The 21,098-nt window shown below is 43.9% G+C and overlaps 1 protein-coding gene across 2 annotated transcripts; it reads right to left on the reverse strand.

Annotated features, from left to right (window-relative positions):
• Positions 1-6,210: 6,210 nt before the first annotated feature.
• On the reverse strand, positions 6,211-20,959 carry RRAGC (Ras related GTP binding C). Of its 2 annotated transcripts, none has more exons than XM_037379981.1 (7): positions 20,645-20,959; positions 14,384-14,587; positions 13,481-13,680; positions 12,512-12,626; positions 10,840-10,982; positions 9,256-9,404; positions 6,211-8,240 (listed from the first exon to the last, which is right to left on the reverse strand). In XM_037379981.1, exons 1-7 carry the CDS (start codon positions 20,909-20,911, stop codon positions 8,089-8,091), a joined length of 1,230 nt encoding a protein of 409 aa, XP_037235878.1. In that variant the 5' UTR covers positions 20,912-20,959; the 3' UTR covers positions 6,211-8,088. The 2 variants fall into 2 exon arrangements, with proteins under 2 accessions (XP_037235878.1, XP_037235879.1); XM_037379982.1 differs by lacking the exon at positions 20,645-20,959 and adding an exon at positions 17,552-18,467.
• Between the last annotated feature and the right edge of the window lie 139 nt (positions 20,960-21,098).

The following is a 21,098-nucleotide window of genomic DNA, read 5'->3' on the forward strand; positions in this document are numbered from 1 at the left end:
AACAGTCCACTCTTCAAATGCCTCACCTGCAGCCTCCAGCATTTTTCTAACCTCCTGTTTAAAAACAGATTTATCTTAATTGGTCCTTTTCCTTCTCAATGGTCCCCAACTACTTTTCTTCACCTGCCTCACCAGGTGTCTGAGAGGTAGATCAGGATAGTTCTCAGTCATCTAGCTGATGGCTGAAAAAAGTGACATTATCTAAAGCGAAAAATCTTTTAATGTAACACACATTTTATTAAAGACATAAAGGAAGACGGGAGTGAGAACAATCTTTGGTCGTCCATCCAGCCCAGGAAGCTAGCAAATGTGGTTATGCTCCCTTCTACCAAAGACAAATCAATTGTTTATAAACATAATTAGCAAGCCTTATTTTGTAGCAATTAAACAGCGCTCGCTGACTGCAGCCTCAATAATCCGAGGAACATGACCGACCACCATAGCTTCACCGCCAGTAAAAGAGCGAAAGCAGCAGCCAGTTTTTGGGAGGTTTCATCAGCCCTCAGCCTGTTTGCTCTGTAACAAACTGCAAGACGCCTTCATGGATTTGGTCTGGCTTAGCTTGCACCAAACTATTAATACGAGCTGTGAATGTACTTTCTATATGATTTGTGGTTATGCTGTAAAAATGTCTTAGCTAAGTAAACGGCAACAAAACAACAACAAAGACAGAAAATGTATTCACATTCAGTAGGTGCTATTATTATAATCCAAGCTAGAACTTTTGAAGACACTGATGTTTGAAAGAGCAGGAGGAAAAAAACCTGCCTGAGTTGTGTCAGTCGAAAGGCAGGTCACAGGGAAAGTCGTGCCAGCCGTCCCCTTGAGCGACAGCAGGGTAACAAACCACACTTCTGTGCACTTGGTATCGAATGTAAGCCCACATAAGGACCTTTCTTGACTATCAGGCACGTTTTGTACCCAGCGTTGCATTTTCTATTTTATTGTATTTTGGTTTTGTTTTCACCTACAACACAGAACAAAGGTTTGGTTTAAAGAGTCTGCTTCCAACTTACTCAAATCAAATTTCTCATCCCAGAGCTCACATGAACACGTTTTCACAATACCTCTTAGACTTGATTTAGAAATGATACACAACTAGGAACTGTAAAACAGCAACCAGGCTCTGATGCTGACAAGCAAATTATTTTAAAGCTAAATCTTTCTGTACTTACACTGAGCACAATTACCGAGAAAAGCTGCTGTGGCATGAGCTAGTGACTACGCTACTTTTCCTAGTTGACATGAAGTATCCTACTCGGTAATGGGTTTGCACTGTTTAGCATGTTACCCAGTCATTCAAAGAGATCACATTCTGTGTATGCACAGAGACTGGGAATAATGAGCAATCTATTTGTCACCTAATACTGGGAAATTGTCAGCATTAATTATCAAATATAAAATGGTCTATTATTTCAGTGGCAAGTTCTATAAATAGAAATGTAATTTAAAGGGCATGGCTAGCAGTGTCAAACAGTGAGTGCTCAACACCTTCTGTGCAGTGAAGAAACAGGCACCAGATAAACAGGGAGGAAGAGAATCTGAAATATCGTCTGTTTTTTCCTCCATTATATGGAACCTTTACAGTGGGAGTGGGGAGGAGGGGCAGGTGAAGATCCTCAGCTGTACTCAGTTAACACTCTAGTTATTTTTCATTTGTCTTCAAAAGGCTGCACAAGTAATTCAGTAACTGCAGAAGTAATCCCAATCCAGCCGCAGTTTGGAATGCTCTCATGGCACATGGAAGTCCTCCCCTCGTACTTACACCTGTGAACGAGCCATGACGGTATGCACTCAAGAATACCCAGAGGAAAGCATTTTCCAAATGATGCACAAAAATCTTTAGCCCAGTAAACAGCCGATATTCATGCCATGCAAGGGACTGAAGTGTTGTGGATATTTGTTCATTAAAGTGAAGGAGATGCTTGGGGATTTTTATTATCACTAAATATTTAGGGGTTTAGTTGAGGGTTTTTTGGTTTCTGGGTGTTTGGTTTGTTTTGATTTTTTTTTTTTTATTGGATACAGCTCACATTTTCTTTCTGGGATCAATGCCGTTACAGCCACAATGAAAAATAAAATGGTAGTACTTTTATTTATATATCTAAAATACCGTGAAAACCATTCCAGGCAGGACCCAATCAATGTTATAGACTCAAACTATGACAACTCTGCTTGAAGCTATAAAAGGTGGTTTTTTTTAAGAAACCAAGAAATCAGTAGTATAACAAAGTAGCTAAAAACACCGTCATGCTTTCTATTGTACACAAATTGCATAGCTGTGGAGGTACAGTAAGTGCCCAGCATAATGACATAACGCGTCACGACTGGAGCTGAAAGGCTTATTTGCCCCTAAGTGACACAAAACCAGGGAATTAACATGAAAGTAGCTTACATCCAATATAAGATATATTGCTTCACTTCACAGCAGGTTTTTAAACTCAACTGTTAAATGATGGAATATTGATCTATTCCTCTGTGAAATAATGAAACTTGAATTTTTAAAAAGCGTATCAAGTTATCCGCTGTTTCAGTAACATTTCTTTTCATGCTGAATATATTGTTGTAAATTCCTTAACTAATATTTCACCTCAAACACAACCATCTGGAAGGTGAATCACAGAAACCAAACTGTAGCTGCTTATGCCCAGAAGAATTATAGCTTTCAAAACAAGTATCAGAGCAGACTGCAAAGGAGGATAATACCCAAACTGCTAAGTAGCAGCTCTGACTTCTATTTAGAACCACAAAAATGCTTGTATTAGAAAAAACAAACTCTTATACTCAAAAACCAATCTACTTCCTGACTAAAATTGGGAAGAACTTACAAATTTAAATAAAATCATACCAAAACTGTGTAACCTTCTCTGTGATACGGCTCTCCCTCCTAGTTTTACAAGGTCTGTATTTTTATAATGGTGCCATTAATAAAGCAGTGCACCTGGAGACACACCAATGCCCACTAGCATCACCTTCACAGGGATATCAGAGCATACACAGAAAACAAGCTAGGGTTAATTTAGGGTTAATTAAAAATAAAGACACTGGTATTTCTTTCCTTCTCGTTCTCAAGGGATACCTGTTCACACATTAAAACCAAACTGGGCAGCACCATACAGCTTTGAAGCTCAGGAACAGTGGAGGACAAGTAAGTCTTAAATCCAGACAGAAGCACAGCTAGTAGAGCCATGTGTTCAGAAAAGCTCAGCAGATTCGCTTGGTTCCCACTAAACTTAGATGATCTGTCTGTTAAAACTGCAGTCAGTTAAAACAGAGACAGACGTTTTATTTTGTCTTTACTGCTTGGTCCTGTGCAATGTTTACACCAATGAGTGAAGCTTGATTCGTAATAGTACTTGAGCATTTGCTAACTCACCTCACACTCCCTCAGGGAATAACACCAAACCACTCACAGAGAGGAAAAAAAAGCATTTTTCTCACTATTTTTAAATGCACTGCACACTACAGACCGCACACCCATGCCTGGTGGCCCTACCACCGATCCCCCTTCAGCGCTACTGTATTTTGAACTACATATACACTGCAAATTAGAAAAGGTTTCATCTGTTCCTTACACTCTTCAGCCAGCAGAGCTGGAAATACTCGGCAGCACCACAGAGCTGTGGGATATAAGCAACCCCTGAACACCATCACGCCCAAGCAGCCTCACAAAGCTGCCACCACCACTAGGTCGGGTCAGCCCAAGCTTTTCCTAGACGATGCTTCAAAACACCTGAGGATGGAGACCTGGAAGTCTCTGGGTAACCTGTTCCAAGTACCACATCACCTCTGCAGGGAATGGCAGCCGAGGGCTGTGACATTGGCAATGTGCAGCTGTGGCCTTGCTCCGACCACCTGCAGCTGTGGCCCTGCAGCAAAGAGGTAAGTAACTTTGAGGGAGCATGAGAAGAAACCTGGACGAGACAGAAACAAAGGAGGGATGTGATCTCACCTCTAGAAGATAAGGGATCTCCTCAGCGAAGACTTTTTTTTTTTTGTAGGATCTAACCTGAACTGCCCAGGTGCGGCTTGGTGTCACCCGCCCTCACCGTGGCATCAGCCACCGTCACGAAAAACCTGGATGTTAAAAAGGCAAACATGTAGTTGCAAAAATGAAAAAAAAAAAAAAAAACAACCAACAGTTCTAGACATGGAAAAATATGCTGTTCATAACACAAAGCAAAAAATCCTAACCTGATAGATCCCGGGCAAAAAAAAGCAACATTTACTCTACGCTGGTATGAACTGACAAGAGGACAAAACCCTGCTCCAGACAACATAACAGAATTTTACCGAGGGAAAGTTGACTCCAAAAACGCTCCAGCCTCCCGAACAGGCGCGTCCGGGACCCCTCTCAGAAATCCCTTGGGAAGGGGCCCTGCCCCTCCGGCCGCCCCCGGCTCAGGGCCCAGCGGGGTGAGGAGAGGGGCTGGGGGCGGCCGTACGCGCCGCCCAGGAGTCGGTGGAGACGTGGAGCGCGACAAAAACAAAACAAACAACTTTACCTGGGAGACAAAACTGAAAAGTTTAACCGGGGCACGACGCGCGGCCGCTCCGCCCGCACTCGGTGCTCAAGGGGAGAATCGAACCCACCGCCTCCCGTTCCCCCGCGCCAGACCTGCCGCGGCGGAGGCGGTTTTGGGGACGGGAGCGGCCTTTAACGTCCCCTTGCGGCGACGCGACCAGAGCGCCACCTACCGCCAGCAGGCGCCCAGCAGCAAAGCCCCTCGCTGTGCCGCGCTGCAGGGGACACCGCAGCGATCGTGACCGAGGAAGGGCCGCGCACAGACGCACAGGCCCCGGGCAGCTCCCGCAGCCCCTCACGGCCCGCGCTGCCAGACCGGGCGGGCGGCTCCCCGGCCGCCCCAGCGCCCACCCGCAGGACCGGCGGGCGGCGGCCCCGGCAGCCCGCGGCCCCTCAGGCGAGCCCGGCGCGCAGGACACCGCGGGCGGACCGAGCGGCACCTGGGCGCCTCCTGCCGGCCGGGGCGGGCACCGCGGGGGAAGACGCGGCTCGGCCGGGGCGGGGGATGTGCCGAGCGGGTCCCCGCGGCCCCGGTGCTCCGTTCGGTCCGGAGCGGCTCAGCCCCCGTGACCGGGGAGGGCCCAGCACGGCGGCCGGCGTTCGCCCGCCGTCAGGCGGCTGCACGGCCCCGGGCAGCGCTGGCACCGGCTGGCGTGGCCCTGCCCCGCTGCCCGGCCGTCCCGCGGTGCCGCCCCCGCCACCCCGCAAGGTGCCCTCCCAGGGGCCGCCGTACCCTCCCGCGGGGGGCTCACTCCTGCCGCTGCCCCCGCACCCCTGCTCTCCGCGGGAGCACAAGCCCGCAGCCGCCCGCACAAAGCCGGCGGGGCAGCTGTACCGCTGCGGGGTGGGGGACGCACGAGCCGATGGTCCCCTTTACACTTTCAGTCCTTTCCTTGAGACCACGGTGCTGCCCTCCCTCACCCCTAACCAGCATCTCCCCCTGCCCCGGCTCAGCACCAGGGGTCGGGCCCCTGCGCGATGGAGAAGGTAAAGCCTTATGACTGCCCTTCCCCCTCTCTCTCTGGCAGCCTTCAAGATTTCAGCAGAAACCAAAAACTGCCTCGTTAAAGCAGCGAGAGGTTAAGTAACACAACTCGAAGTGCAGCATCTGATTTGCATTAATCAATTTAAGGAAGGTTATGACTAGTTCTAGTAAATTAAAGAAATACCATTCTCCTTCCTAGAGACAAATTTAACTTTTAAAGCTAATATCATTCAGGTAGTAGTGAAAATAATCAGTATTTCTGTTTTAAAATGCTACCATGAACCTTAGGTAAATGCAACCGTTCAAGAGTAAGGTAATGCTGACAAAAAAAATTAAAAAAAAAAAACCAAACCAACCACCCAAAAAACCCCCAAACCACAACACCCACACCAGAAGGCAGAATTCCGGAACACAGCCTAAGGCTCACCATTGATCAAAAGGTGAACAAGTCACTTCATCATTTATATGCCTTTAAAGTCTAGAGACATCTTCTGAAAACTGAGTATTCAGTTTGGAGTCAGTTTTTAATTCAGAGGAAAGCTAAGGCTGACTAAAATTTTTAAAGCCTCACAGGGGGAGGTGGTATTTAACTTTTTAAAAAATACTGTGAACATCGCAAGGCTTATTAAAACTTGCTTAACTGTATAGGCCTTCATAGACTTTTGTTGAAGCACCTCACCCTCCAACAGAAACAATACTGTTAGTTTGACCTTTTTTCATTTTATTAGCACAAAATCATGTAGGGAGTGAAGAGAAAGAGAGGAGGAACATACACATGTACTCAGAACATGGAAAACTCACTGCATAAGTGGGAATGATTTCTTCCTTCCTGTGATCTAGCCAATTACTTCTCCTCTCCCCATGAGTACTAGGACACTGCGACAGTTTGCAAGTTACAAACCCCGACCTTACAAGCCTCCAGCACTTCCTTAAAAACCCCTGCACTTCCATGACCAAAAAGGAGCTCAGCCTAGGTTCAGAGCTGTAACTGCTGTTAAGAGAACTGAACTAGACCACTTGAATTCCCAAGTCTACTGCTGACTGTGGTAACTTCTGGATCAGATCCTTTATATATTTAGTAACATACAACATCTTTAAAACAAAGGAGAAACATTTACACAATATGTGCATACACCCTAATGTTAATGCATGTATATTTTTACATAGTTCAATGAAAATCCATTCTATAAGCGCAGAAGCAATCCTGTGGTTATTTCTGACCACATAAATACATCGGTTGCAGAGATCGCTTACAGTTACAGATCTTCTCGCAGAAACTTTTATAGTGGCACTTGTATAGTCAGTTGGTCCAGTGGCTTCGCAACACCTATACACACATAGGGACAGGTAAAAAGAGCCAAGATCTTTACAGGCCAGTGGCTGAGCCTACTGCATAGCAAGGCTGACGTACAGTACGACATCTGCAGTAATAATACCAACACCGAGAAATTAGGTTAAAAGAATTCAGCTATACTTCCCATAGTATGAAAGCCAGCATCCACAAAATCAGAAAAAACAATGTTCTCTTCAGATTGCATGGCGACAAACAGGAAGGTGCCACAGTACAGAATCAACGCACTTTCAATGTCCAATATTATTAGTAGGTTGTGACACATTGATTTTTAATTGCTGTGCAAGGATAACACCCTCAAACATTTTCCTAGGAGTTGTTGCGATTATCAGTCAGAGGGCAGAGAGATCTACCATAAGTCAGTAACTTTGGCATTTCTTCTCTTGGGAATAGCTGAAAGTGGTTGCTTTATTGCAACAGATGGCAGACATTTCAGTTTAGTTAGCCATGAAGTTGTTTTGTGAATAGGATCAACCACACAGATTTGTGACATCCATGTTTTTGCAGAAGAGAGCAGGTAGTTCATTTCTGGTTTTAATACTTCCCTTCCATCAAAGGGGGCATAACCAAGAAGTGTGGTCTGAAAGCAAAGTATCACAATTTCTTAAAATGAAGCTTCAGGTCAGCTCTCCAAACAAATACAGAATCACTAGAACAGAGCTCTACCTTGCATCCACTTAACAAGTACAAAATTCATGAGCATACTCTGAGCACGCTGGCGAGAGCAAGAACTACTTTATGGAATGATCTGTGAGACCAGCCTCACCAAACAAAAAGACTGTTTCACAAGCCTAAATAATGACACCACCTTTTTTTTTTAAATTACAAAAGGGTAAACTTAAGCAAAAGTAGACATCCTACAGATTAATAAAAAAAAAAAAAAGTTGAGCAAGTGACTATTCAGTGTTTCACCCAAAACTCAACTCAATCACTTTAAGTTTTGACTGGGCAATCGGTCAGAGACAGACTGAGAATAGGACTCCAAACTGAAAAACCACTGCACTAGCAATAGGGCTGGTTTCAAACTGGCATTTCTAACTCCACTGGCCTCGAAGTATTTTTACAGTAGTTTCAGTTGTCCAACATGAGTTACAAGCTGCTTGTTCCACAGTTAGCGCCACTCTTCTCCTGTGAAACATACTTCAGGCTTTCAGACTACTCTTCTCTTGTTCCACAAAGCTTCGGAGTGAAGAGCTGACAAGTCTATCCAACGTCTTTAGTTCTCCTCTAGACTGCATTCCTAGGCGTGCCATTGTGAGTCACTGCTTTCATATTTGAGGCGCTTGATTGATGGTTGCAGATTCTGTGGGAGGCAACACCTACTTCAAAGACTTCATGAATGGCTTTGCGGAAGCAATGAAAATTGTAGTCTATCAGACCTGTCAAGAGGGAGGGGGAGGGGAGAGGAAAAACTGTGCTCAGCTTGGCACACTTCAGTAATAAACAGAGCTTCAAAATCGATATAAAATGTTTCATTTAACCAACAGCTATTTTGTTACTTATTTTAGTATGAACTTGGATACAGAGGATTTAACAAAGTTTTACTGATGCCAGTATTCATTTAGACTGTCTCAGTTTTGAGAAAAAAAAGGGTACTCATTTGGAGTGCAAGGTGTATATTCATAACTAAAAAGCAGGTGAGGGGACAATACAAGACTCTACCCCCAAAAAACATGCTATTACAGCACGACCATCACTTGAATGTTATCTTGCACTTTATGTCACTGATATATATCCTACCCACGGTGAGAAAAACTTTTGAGTTCAAATACAGTACAGTCATTAAAAGAACACATCTGCTTTTTCCCTTTTTAAAATGCCAAGGTAAGTACTGTCACCATTTACATCAAACACTCAAATTAGGGCCTATGCTGCCATTTCTACCCCGTAACTTACGAAGACCATTTATACCATCATGTCCTACAGGCCCAAGCAGCTATGCAGTTGGTTAGACCTGCAACATATTAAACACTTAGTTCTAAAGTTCCTACCACATACTGTACTAGCCTACCACTGTTGATTTCTTCAGTCATACATTAAAAAAATTACATCAGTGCCACATGTGATAGAGAATATTATTCACAGTGCAACAGCTGTCAAGCAAAACGTAGTAAGCATTACTCCATTCTACTGATTCCACTGTAGCAGGTGGTAGTGAAATAGGCTTCATTAGCTACACAAGTAATTTCAGCAGGAGAACAGCAATTAAAGAGAAGATTCACAAGAATAAAAATAAGACCTCTTTATACCTACCTCTAAGGAAAGGAGAAAATTCTTCCCAAAAGAAATGAAACAAATTTAGTTTACAAGTCACCTTGATTTAAGTCATATGACTATTTCACAGCTGATAAAACGCATTAGATAAAAGCCATTCACTGGGGGCAAAGTCCTTACCTTTGCGCTCAAAACTCTCTTCTCTAAGAATGCAAACTAATGCCAAAAACTTTGTTACTTCCTTTAAGTACAGGACCGTTGTGTTATTGAGCTTGATAATTGCCATTGATTCTTTATCATAAGCACTTCCAGTGCCATCTTCCTTTAACCTAAGAAAGAAGGAGTTAACCCAAGACATAATCTCATAAGCATGCATATGTAACTTCAAGACAAATAACTGTTAAATGCAGTTAGAAGAATATTACTCATACTGAATGGTAAGCAAATGAAGAACCTGCAGTGCGGGTCTTAATACTATCGCATCAGAAAGACCAGTATCCCACCTTAAGTTTCTCAGGAAAGCTAGATCGAAAGAGAGTAGAGGCCTTCACTAGATACTGGCTATCTTAGACAAGCAGTTAAGAGCAAGCTATCCGCATCCATTCCTTCAATATCAGAATTATAGCTGTGGCTGTTTAGTCGATGCTGTTTTCAGCTTACAGCTGAGCATTCTTAATGGAGGTAGTACAGGAGATAGTACAGCGCATTAGTAACAGCACAGCTCACCTTCAAAGAGTCACTGCTACTCAGCGTCTCACTGAGTTCACAGTGCCAGAGTAAGGAATCAAGTGATTCGTTTGAAGATTCTAATGCAAGCCTCCTATTTGCAAGTTACTCGTAATGCAAGTTACTCCATTGACAGAAACGTCAATGGAGTAACACCTCAGCAAAATTACTTTTGGTAAATTAATACAAAGGCTTCCTTAGCGAGGCCAGTGCAGGAAGTGCAAGAGGGGGCAGGACACTTTCTGGTCTGCAGCTAAAGCAGCCTGCATTTACAAGAGAAGGTTAGGATGCTACTTTCTATCTGCAAGTTAGTAGTGTTTGTTAAGTTACTGTAGAAGCAAGAGCTGTATCGCAAGCTACTTCCACGCACTCACTCCTGGAAAAGAAACCAAAGCAAACAGTTACACAACCCTGGGTTGACCCATCAGAAGACAGACTACTAAACATTGCGGTACTTCTTGCCAGCACTGTATTTTCCAGGCTATGAGCACAGTTTTAAAATAAGTTACCGCTTCTCCATTCAAAAACCCATTGTGAAGCATAATTCAGGCATAAACTGTGAGAAACAAGTACCATGTGCATCCCTCAGAGAAAGTCAGCAAGAGCTGAGCTGACCTGGCAAAAGCTATTCTGTTTAGACAGTGGCAAGTCTCAAAGCAACGTGACTGCAAGTTACATTTATGAGCTATACCATGCTATCGACTCCAATTATTTGCAGGTATAACAATAAATCATAATAACAATACCTGCACCCACCATGCCAAGTGAGACACAGCAGTATTCATTCATACCACACATGAAACACTTGGCTTTTACAAATGTCAGATGGCTGCCTGAGGCCGTGAGTGGAAACAGAGTACAAATGCTCAATCCAGCTGCCAAGCCATTTGGCTTCATTCTAATTAGTTACAGAACCAATGTGCTTTACAGACCAATCGATAGCATCTTGCCGGATGACAAGGCCACCATGACTTGCATGGTTTGCAACCTATTCTACAACATTTAAGGACTCTTTTCCTAAGAGTATTCATCACTTACCCATATATACAGGAAACATCTATCACTACATCAATCATGTCACAGCACAACTCATATGACTGCATGTCCACAGGGGAACTGTCTGTTGCAATGTAGATTTTGCTGACTACATCGAAGAGAAAAGCTTTTTCAATGCCTGAATTCTTCAGAAAGAGAAAGAATTTGGATAAATTTTAGAAATAACTCAATTTTTTAAATCTCAAGTAGAATTCACACACTTTCACATTCTTAATAGCAGGAAATGGTTTAAACATTATCAATTTAGAGGCTTAAGAATGAATCAAGATTTAGAGCATATAGTTCGTAAATACAATACCCTTGTTGCCATAGTACATATCAACATCACCTTCTAGTTGAAAAAAATAAAACTGAGGATTGGTTAGAATTCTTTGCAGTTTATTATTTACCAGATCATAGTTTGGGTTACATTGTAATATGCTTTCAGAACTCAAATGCAGCAGTTTTCCTCTTCTGTGGTTCTATTAACTCCAGAGGAGCCACATATTTACACCCACCTGATGGGCCAGGCTCAGAGATTACTTACTACATAGTAGTATCCTGACACATAAAACTTTACACTTGTAGTATCATGGCAGCTTAGTTTCTGTGTGAGGCAGTTGCCATGTAGTTTAACATGCACAGCAAATAAAGTCAGCTTCTAAACTTACAACCACATGAAGAGTATCACATTATGGCAGTTACGGATACGGAAAAGCACTGAGCCAACTGTACCATCCCATTTGTAACTGAGCATTTTGGCAAAGTGCACACACATTGCAAGTTCAGGAGCCTTCTGCTTTTAAGCAAGTCACCTCGCGAACACTATGGATTTCTGGCAAAGCTTAATTTCTGTTTATGCACCAGAAGCATTCCTTATTGCTTCTTCCTAGCTAGCCTGAACATCCAAGGCAGTGCCCCAAGGACATCCTTTTGGCATCAGGGCCACAATCCATATCCTCACAGCACCAAGCAAGGGTGAGCATTAACGTGTCCTCTATCCACTGGGCCAGGTTGTTACAGACAGTCCTCGACTAACACTGGAAACAAGCATTATACAGTAGCATGGGGCAACACGTCTGACCCACGCGGCTCCTCTCAGTCACAACCGGTTTCCCTCATGTTGTCCACATGCCTGCAACAGCCTCACAGACTTAACTTAAATGAGACAGGCTACTTCAGCCTTTTCTCTAGAGTGACGTACTATTTCGTTTAAAGTATAAAGCAGCAAATGTCTGTGTCACAAATTCTGTAAGAAATGCAAACACGAAAAAATCAGGGCAAAAGTCTCACAGGGCACATGCCTGTTCAAGGCCTTGGTTCAAGGCCAAATTCACATTAGAAAAAAAAGTCTCTTGCCAATACAACTACAATAATTTACGAAGTGCCTTAGCAGACAAATCAGTATATCGTGCTGGCAGAACACTTCTGTATCAACAGTTATAACTAGCCAAACTATGCTTGGTCAGTATTTAAAGAAACCCACACAAACACACACCAGCACAATTTAGCTGTGGTAAAGAGCTGCTAATGCAGACAACTGGGCCGGCAGAGGACACCAACAGGAGTGCCACCTGCATCTCCCACGGGCAGATCGAGCTAGTGCTCCTTAGCCGAAGGACTTGCTTTACGATTCCATGTATTTCACTCAAAGTTCTGTTAGATTAACACTTACTGATATAAAGATATTTAGTAGATTTTCCAGCGTTGGCAGCTGTGGAATGAGCTTCTGTACCACTTTACTGAAGGCTTCAAATATTGAATGGTCATAGATACTGGTCAAGTAAAAGCTGAGATACGGAGGGAGGGGAAAGGAAGAAAACAGAACAAAGATTCAAGAGTATTTCAGAATTGGAATAGTAATGTTAAAGCAATGTTTTTTAACATTTAGGCTCGATGATTTAGCTGGAATGCCTTTATCAAAAATACACCTGGCCACTGCACCAAGAACCTAATTTTCTGAGTGACTGGAGTAAACATGAAACAGACTTCCCCTGTCCCTGGGAGACAGGAGAAGAGAGAGAAAAATCTGAACATGCTTTCACAACACAGCCTAGAGAATGCTTATCACAAAGGCATTAAACACTCAAGCAGGTATCTTCGGGTCAGTTCCTGGCCTTCCACTTTGTTCACGTTAACACCAAGAGATACTGGTAATACTTGAAGGCTCCATATGAATCAAAACAGCAGTAAAACCAGAGAAAAGTTAGCTCATTATAAAGGCGTTGGTAGAAGACACCTTAAAAGCAAGCCAAATACCAAGGAAGAGACTAAGCTTTTCAAACCACTCACACTGAAAAGTCAGCGCTAGCCAGAACTAGAAGGCAGCCAGCTTCCCCTCTCCTGCCCCTGCCCCTGCAGGCCATGTGTACAAATTCAGCCTGTTATGCTGAACGACAAGTATGCAAAAAAACACTTGCATTACTAGTGAGTTCATTAATAAATCTCTTGATTGGAATCTGATACAGTAGCCTGCCTTATTTTAGTCAGTCTAACAGCTGAGGCTTGACCATAAATTCAGTGGTGTATTTTATAACAAAGAGTTTGTGCAATATTAAGGAACTAACAAGGCCTTGCTCTGGTCCAGCCACTATTACATCTAAAAGCCAACAGTCTGTGTACAGGCCAGAATCTTTTAACTCACCTCAGGTGAAGTTTTTCAAGCCCAGCATCCGTAAGGTCATCATTAGCCCTCTGATGAATATCCCTCTGAGTTTCTATTTTATGGTCATCCGACAAACCATCAACTTTATGAATAAAAACTTCAAAGTTCATTTCTGGGTTGACCTTGTAGGCTTTTGAAACTGTAATGTGGAGTCTTGTTAAAGCTTCCATGTAGTCATCCTGTAAATCAGTTTTGGCAGGAATGAACAACAAGGTTTTATCTCTGGTAACTATTCCTTTCTGCACAAGGATAAAATATTTCAGTGCAAGAACTTCACTTCTGCAACTAAACAGAACTACAGAGAAAAGAATACCTTGGAGTGTCAGAAATCCAAGTAGCTTAGATTCTGTTAATGTAAATTAAGTTGCATTAACTATACAAGGCTCAGCTACACAAAACCAGCCTGCAGAGCAAAAAAGCAGGCTACACTTCAACTGCAGGAAAAGTCTTGGAGATTGCTGCTGCCTATCTTGATAACCAGATAATCTTCCATGGTGCAATTCCTAGGTTGATTAAAAGCTATCAGATACTAAATAGTACCAGTACTTGAAACTGAGGTCAGAAGAGTGCTGTTATTAAATGATCTCCATAGCAGTCAGCGGCAGGGATAATTCAAAACATCTAGCACAGCAGGTTCTTGCTATTACTGTAGAAAAGTTCAGTTCAGCCCCTTTCCACTCTCTCCACCAGGAGCGTATGTTCCAGTCATTTCACAAAACTAAAAACCACACACCAAACTTAAGATTGCCCATGCATCCTTTCCTACATAACAGATGTTTTACGAACTTATGTAAATATATAAATTATTAGCTTCTCGATCAGTCCTCTTGCACACATAGCAAAAAGAAAACTTCCCTGTGATTCTTAGCGATGTGTATTTACCTGGGCATCAATAACATATATTAGAGCACCTGTTCCTCTGAAGATCATCTCATAATCAAATGTTGGATCAAAAAAGTCCATCTGTCCAGGAAAATCCCATATTTGGAAATTCACAAATGAACTGTTGGAAATATCATCTTTGTAGATCTTGTTGGTACTTTCCAAGAACAGAGTCTCATTGGGAGACATTTTGTGAAACACCACCTGTTAAAAGAACACAAATTACAGTCTTCACTTTGTCTTATTAGAAGAGATTGGTAGAAGTTCTGCCACTTGAATCTTACAAATAGGTTTATACATTCTAAAGTGTATTGTTTCCTTTGGTAAATAGCTTTCTGCATCAGCTAAGGAAATAACTTACCCTCCCCCCAGAAGCAAGCAACCAAATACAGTTGAACACTTTCACAACTCTAAATAACACTGCTGCCTAAAGGCACAGATATCCCAGTTATTCTTTCTTCCTTGCAAGTCTAATACAGTACTTTCAAATTCTGCTATATTAGCCAATTCAAACGTGGTATAAAGCCACTGTGTTAACTGAGCAACTGCAAGCTTTTAAGAACTGTTCCCTTCCAGTCCTAGAAATTCCGAAAAGAAACTTTGCTTTTAGTCTGTTGTCAAGTGTTACAACACAATATAATCAGACTGTTCCTAAACTACAACAAAAGTGTACAAAAACAACACCCCGGTTTTAGAGAACCGAATAGCTGCGTAGCATGCCGTCTGTTAACAACTGAATTACGTTTGCTGACCCTCTCCTTTCAAGTACCCTAAAGAAACGATGGAAGCTTTCAAACTAGTTTGATAAACGGTTTAGCTGCAGAGATTAAAAACACACTCACTGCTAGTACTCCAAAAGCCCTGCTGGGATTTTAGCCCTTCCCTGAACAAACAGAACTAGCAAGTAACCCCCCCGCAAAGCAGCCTGTAGCAAAAGCAGACAGTTTCAACAGAGAACACTGCACTAAAGCAACCCAACCATATATATTGCAAAAGTTACAACAAACATAAGGTGGTTGAATGCTAGGACTGCAAAAAGAAAAAGCTTCCTATATAGCACTTGGTATTGGTATTTTATTTTTTTTAATGTTTCACACAGTTACAAAAGTAATCCATTAAAGAGACCTAGTGTAACTGTCTCCATCAAAAAAACTGCAAGACAAACAACTCCAGCATATACCCAGCATGGTAAATGGATTGTTTAGTGAGGTTCATAGTAGTACGTCAGCCTAGATTTTTTTAAGACCAAGGAAAAAAAATCAGTTCCTCAAGGCAAACATTTGAGGAAGTCAGGATATAAATGAGGTTTTAAACAGCAGAGCATTTGTATAGAAAAGTAAACACAGCTCTAGATACGCAGAGGCTGTATTGCAAGGACTAGAAATTCCTCAGGGTTTGCAGCACAATTTTAAAGCATTCTGAAATCAGTGTTTCATCTTTGGAACTCGGCATCTCCCATGGGAAGCAGGACAGAATCAGCGAATCCAGTTTAAAAGCAGATGAGCCCCTGAGAAGCAATGCCATCTTCCCAAAGCAGCATGTTTCCTTGGGTTGATGTTCCCCATCTATTTTTTCACACTAATAGGGGAACCAGGACAGTTTTGATTAAATTCCATTTCTATACCCTGGCATCTTACGCCCACTCTTACTTATTTTACACAGCTTCAATGCAGCAAACAAAAAAGGCTGCAAAAGCATCTGATCAGAAGCACGCAGCTAACACTGATACCAAGCAATTTTGGCTAGACATATCAAGGCAAGGCAGACAAAACTAGTAAAATTCTAAGAATCTGCGAAGTTGCCTTGCTATAGCTTCTATCTTTCCCAAGCGTTCCTTTTACACATTCAACATCCAATGTCCTCAACAGTACCTGGCGACTTCCTGCTTCTACTGTATTGTAAGAAATTGTCACTCTCAGCTTAAGCACTGTCAGCAGTACACTTTTTTTTTTTTTACTCTTTTTTTTTTTTTCAATCCCTCTGAATTTCCCATTCACATCTGACCTGCCACGATCTCTTTAGTTTTCAAGATTTTTTTTTTTTTTTAATTTCCTGACATGTCAACCTTTTCTCTATAACTTCTCTACAGCGGCACTTGGGTTTACTTCCGAACTGCAGCTGTTAAGCTGCACCCCTAATACTAAATTCCCGAACCACTTCCATGTTTTTGGATGGCTCTGTTTGCTTGGGGGGTGGTGGTGGTTGTTTTTTCTCTTAAAACCTCACCATTTCTGTCCCAATTTTCAAGTAGTCACCCTTCCTCTGAGTGTCTGTCTGAGTGTCTGTCTGAGTGTCTGTCTGAGTGTCTGTCTGAGTGTCTGTCTGAGTGTCTGTCTGAGTGTCTGTCTGAGTGTCTGTCTGAGTGTCTGTCTGAGTGTCTGTCTGAGTGTCTGTCTGAGTGTCTGTCTGAGTGTCTGTCTGAGTGTCTGTCTGAGTGTCTGTCTGAGTGTCTGTCTGAGTGTCTGTCTGAGTGTCTGTCTGAGTGTCTGTCTGAGTGTCTGTCTGAGTGTCTGTCTGAGTGTCTGTCTGAGTGTCTGTCTGAGTGTCTGTCTGAGTGTCTGTCTGAGTGTCTGTCTGAGTGTCTGTCTGAGTGTCTGTCTGAGTGTCTGTCTGAGTGTCTGTCTGAGTGTCTGTCTGAGTGTCTGTCTGAGTGTCTGTCTGAGTGTCTGTCTGAGTGTCTGTCTGAGTGTCTGTCTGAGTGTCTGTCTGAGTGTCTGTCTGAGTGTCTGTCTGAGTGTCTGTCTGAGTGTCTGTGTGTTTTTTCTCACAAATCAGAAAACAACCATATTTGGGATTTCACTTCCAGCTGAAACACTGGCCTGATCCATACAAACAAAAATTCCCACACAACAAAACAATAATCCTATACACCAAGTGACAAGCATGACTTCCACAACATCCCTACTACAAGAGCTTATGATCAAATATAATTTGCCACAGCAAGACACCTTATTGGGTACATTGTAGCAAGACCTAAAAACTGCAAGAGGAATATCTAAGGCAGGAATTGCAAGTTACTGAGAAAGTAACAAAGCTAGTGCAGTTTCCCTTTTTTTTGACACTGTCGGCAAACATGAATAACTGTTTTATATCTGCATCCTTTGCTTCAGAAGGGAAACAACGAGCAGAGCCAGAACTTTTTCTAAGAACCTTCACAGTGTAAGTAACCTGAAGGGAAGACCCCTTCCCTGGGAGCTGTCCCAAGCCACCACCAAGCATGTCCCAACGAAGTCTGTACAGCCGAAGCAGGCAATTTGGCCTTCATAAGCAAGCATCTCCCCACTGCAGCACAGGATCACTCTGGACATAAAAACAGGCACCTTCACCTACAAGTCCAAATGCAGAATGGGTTTTCAAACTCTTTGAATGGGTTTTCAAACTTTTTTTCTTTTTTTCCCCTAGTCATAAAAACCCCCTTTTTATCCTAAGGTAGTATTAGATTAATTCTATTGCCCCGATGTCCAGAAAGGAATTTGCAGGGGCACATGGAAGGAAGTCCCTGAAAAGAGAGAGAAAAGGTACGGTATTGCAAGATGGTCTTGAGAATCTACTAATTGGAAATGAACAGCTGCTTCACTGGTAACAATGAAAAGCAACTTCTAAAGGACTCTCTAACAGCAGTAAGTCATACAATCGTTTTGTCATTTTCACACTTTCCAGAATCGTTGCTTCAGTTCTGTGGATTTCTTAAGCTGCTATAATGAACAAGATGGTCTTAGAAGAAGCAACTGCTTTTTTTTTTCCAGAGGAGAGATTTGGGGGCTGTGGGGTGACAAAGAAAGAGGGTAAGTACAGCAAAAGGAAGACACAAGTGACAAAGACTTAAAGAAATTCACTGCTTATTAGCAGCAGCACGTTACATCTTGCTTTAAGATATTTCTAAGTATTAGAGCTTGCTACAGAAGCGTAACACACAGCTCGTTCTGACTCCCTGCTCCCCCAATCCAATTCATTTATTTAACATCTTTAAAGAAAAATGAGTATAAATGAAAAGTTTACAGCAGCCTCAAAGAAGCGGCTACTTTAGGTTCTAACACACACACACACATTCCTCCCCCAATAATACATTTATGCTAATCTTATGAAGGCAGAGCAGCAAGTCTGGTGACAGCAACCAAAAAAACCTGCCGACCCCAAACCCCCCAAAGAACCCCACACGCACCCCAAAAAAAACCCCAAAATGAGGTACTCTGCTTGAACTCTTTCCAAATTCCTATTGCATAAGGACAGTACAGTAAGTCCAGTTACACGACTCGTAAGTCTGCAGAAAAATTGTTTTATAAACTGAAGCAATAGTCACATTCCCAAAATCTTCTAACCTCAATTTGCTACTGAACATTCAGAGGTTATACCCAGTATGGCAAATCCAATTGTCCAAAGGAAATAAAAAAAAAAAAAAAAAAAAGTTTTCCTCCCCCGTACCATCATTTTCTTCTTTTCTGACAAGCCTCCTGTTAACATTGATCTCAGTAGAAGGCTGGAATGGTTTAAAATTCATGTTTTTCATGCAAATTTCTAGATTCCCACAAAGCCAATACTTCTCCCGATACAGCATTTATTGTGCACACCCCTACTCTCTGGCAAGGCAATCAACAAGCAGTGCCCAGACAGAAGGGTTGGGTCAGGTTATGACCATTTTTGCACTAGACAGATCTAAGAGCAGGGACGTTGTTGAAGAGAAACTTCTTGATACTCCAAGAATGTCTCAGATTATTGCCACAGTCAGTTTGCTCAGGCAGCAGCACAATGAGCTCCTAGGTAACAGAACCACAGCTTCAATTCCCAAGCCAGATCAGCAACTGATCAGCAAAAGAGAAATTCTACATCCTCTTACTGCATACACAACATCACACTGTTCTTGTACAACTACTTGAATGGGTCCTCAGAAAACTGATGCTACCAACCTTGGTCATTGGAAAAAAATAATATCCAAAAGCTACATCCATAAAGTGACAACTTGTGGCTGTCACTTTGGTACCAAAATCTACCTGCGGTTTGGAGTCACTGCTTTCCTCTAGCTTTCAGGGTTCACTTTTTCCAACAGCAGACAGTACAATAAGACCTCTAATGAGAGTACGACGAGCGCCGTTCATGTCAGCAAAGACTTAAAGACTTTCAGTGCAGTCACTGCACCTGCACACACAGGGCAGGGCATGGGATTAGACCTTATCGATAACCGGGAATAACTGGAAATACTGAAAAGCAATGACAGCCCAGTCTGCCACTGTATTTCAGAACAGCACAATGGAAAAAGATTCCCACTAACAGATACAGTACCTTTTGCAAACCTTGTCTAAGAAAGGCAAGCCTACAGCAAAATCTAGGAGCCTTCAGACTACAGTCTGGAACCCATATGGGTTACCAAGCAGCCCGCAAAGGTGGCTAAAATAAGTAGATTCATACCTGCTATGCTGCAATGTCCACAAAAGGCTTCTCTGCAAAAGCCCTTTCCAGTAATCTCTGCAGGATTCCACACTTCACTTGAAGGAGGTTTGAGGCCCCTGAGTTTAGAGCTTGAGAACCACATTTCACGAGGAATGCATCCCGTACAAACATCACCCCCAAACTTCCTAACAGCGACCACAAACACAAAACCAGCACTGAGGAACAAGGATCATTCTTAGCGCTTCACTTCCCTTGAGGTACGTGGCAAAGGAAAATAGTCAGATTTGTCTTATTTTTATTAGGAAACTCTAGCGACTTCATGAAGCTACCAACCACCCTGAGGCACTGAAACTGTTTTATTTCCTCCTCAAACGAACAGCGACTCTCGCTTGTTCGGTCTGGCGGACCAAAGGAAACCCGAGGTTGCCCGTAGGAAAGCAGAAGTCTCTTCCACAGCATCAAAGGCAGAACAACAGCTCCAGCCCCCTCCCGAGCGGAGGCACTAGCGAAACACCGCACACCGGGCCTCTTACCGTGCTGGCACCGCAGACCGGGCCGCGCACGGCGCCTTCCCATCCGTAAGAAAACGCCTCATGACAACTGTCACACCAGTATCTTCACTTTTTATTTTTGGAGCGTTAAAGTGAAGAACTACACAGGCTACACGCCCTGCGCTACGCAACCCCCCGCCCTAGGGCAGGCGGCGGGGGCCGCTCCGGGAAGGGCCCGCCCGTAACGCGGCCGCTGCCCCCCGCTCCAGCGTCGCCCCCCGCTCCAAAGCAGGAACTGCCTAGACAGCGACATCGGAAGGAGAAAGAGCTCGGCCCGGAGAGGCAGGGCGGCAGGCGGGGGCGGGAGCCGCCGGCTGCCCCTCACCTTCTGGATGGAGGACTTCCCGCTGCGCCGCAGCCCCATCAGCAGGATCCGCGGCTTGGAGTCTGCCCCGCCCGCGCCGCCGCCAGGCCCGCCCGCGCCGCCGCCGGGCCCGCCGGGGCCCGGGCCTCCCTCCAGCTCCGCCTCCTCCTCCTCCTCCCCGTAGCCGAAGTCCTTGGGGAACGAGTCCGCGGCCCCGAAGCTCCCCCCCACCAACGCCGGCTCCTCAGCCGCGCCCGCCGCGCCCGCCCCGCCGAACTGCAGCGCCATGTCCGCCCGAGCCTGGCCCGTCCCGGGGCCTCCCCCTGCGCGGCCAACCCAACCCGACACCTCGCGGCCCTCCCCGGATTGGCTGGCGCCGGGCTCCGCGGCGCCGATTGGCTGCGGGGGCAGCGAGGTAGGGTGCCTCCGGTCAGCCGACCCGAGTCACCTGACGGCGCCGCCGCACGTGAGCGGG

The sequence above is a fragment of the Falco rusticolus genome, chromosome 3 (genome assembly GCF_015220075.1).
Source record: "Falco rusticolus isolate bFalRus1 chromosome 3, bFalRus1.pri, whole genome shotgun sequence".
Lineage (NCBI taxonomy): Eukaryota > Metazoa > Chordata > Aves > Falconiformes > Falconidae > Falco > Falco rusticolus.

Coding starts and splice junctions, on each gene's coding strand:
- RRAGC (XM_037379981.1), bottom strand. CDS start 20,911: ATGGCGCTGCAGTTCGGCGGGGCGGGCGCGGCGGGCGCGGCTGAGGAG. Junction 10,983..12,511: donor TACTAAATATCTTTATATCA/GTAAGTGTTAAT, acceptor CTCTTTCTGAAG/AATTCAGGCATTGAAAAAGC. Junction 9,405..10,839: donor GATGTTTCCTGTATATATGG/GTAAGTGATGAA, acceptor CTTCTTTCTTAG/GTTAAAGGAAGATGGCACTG.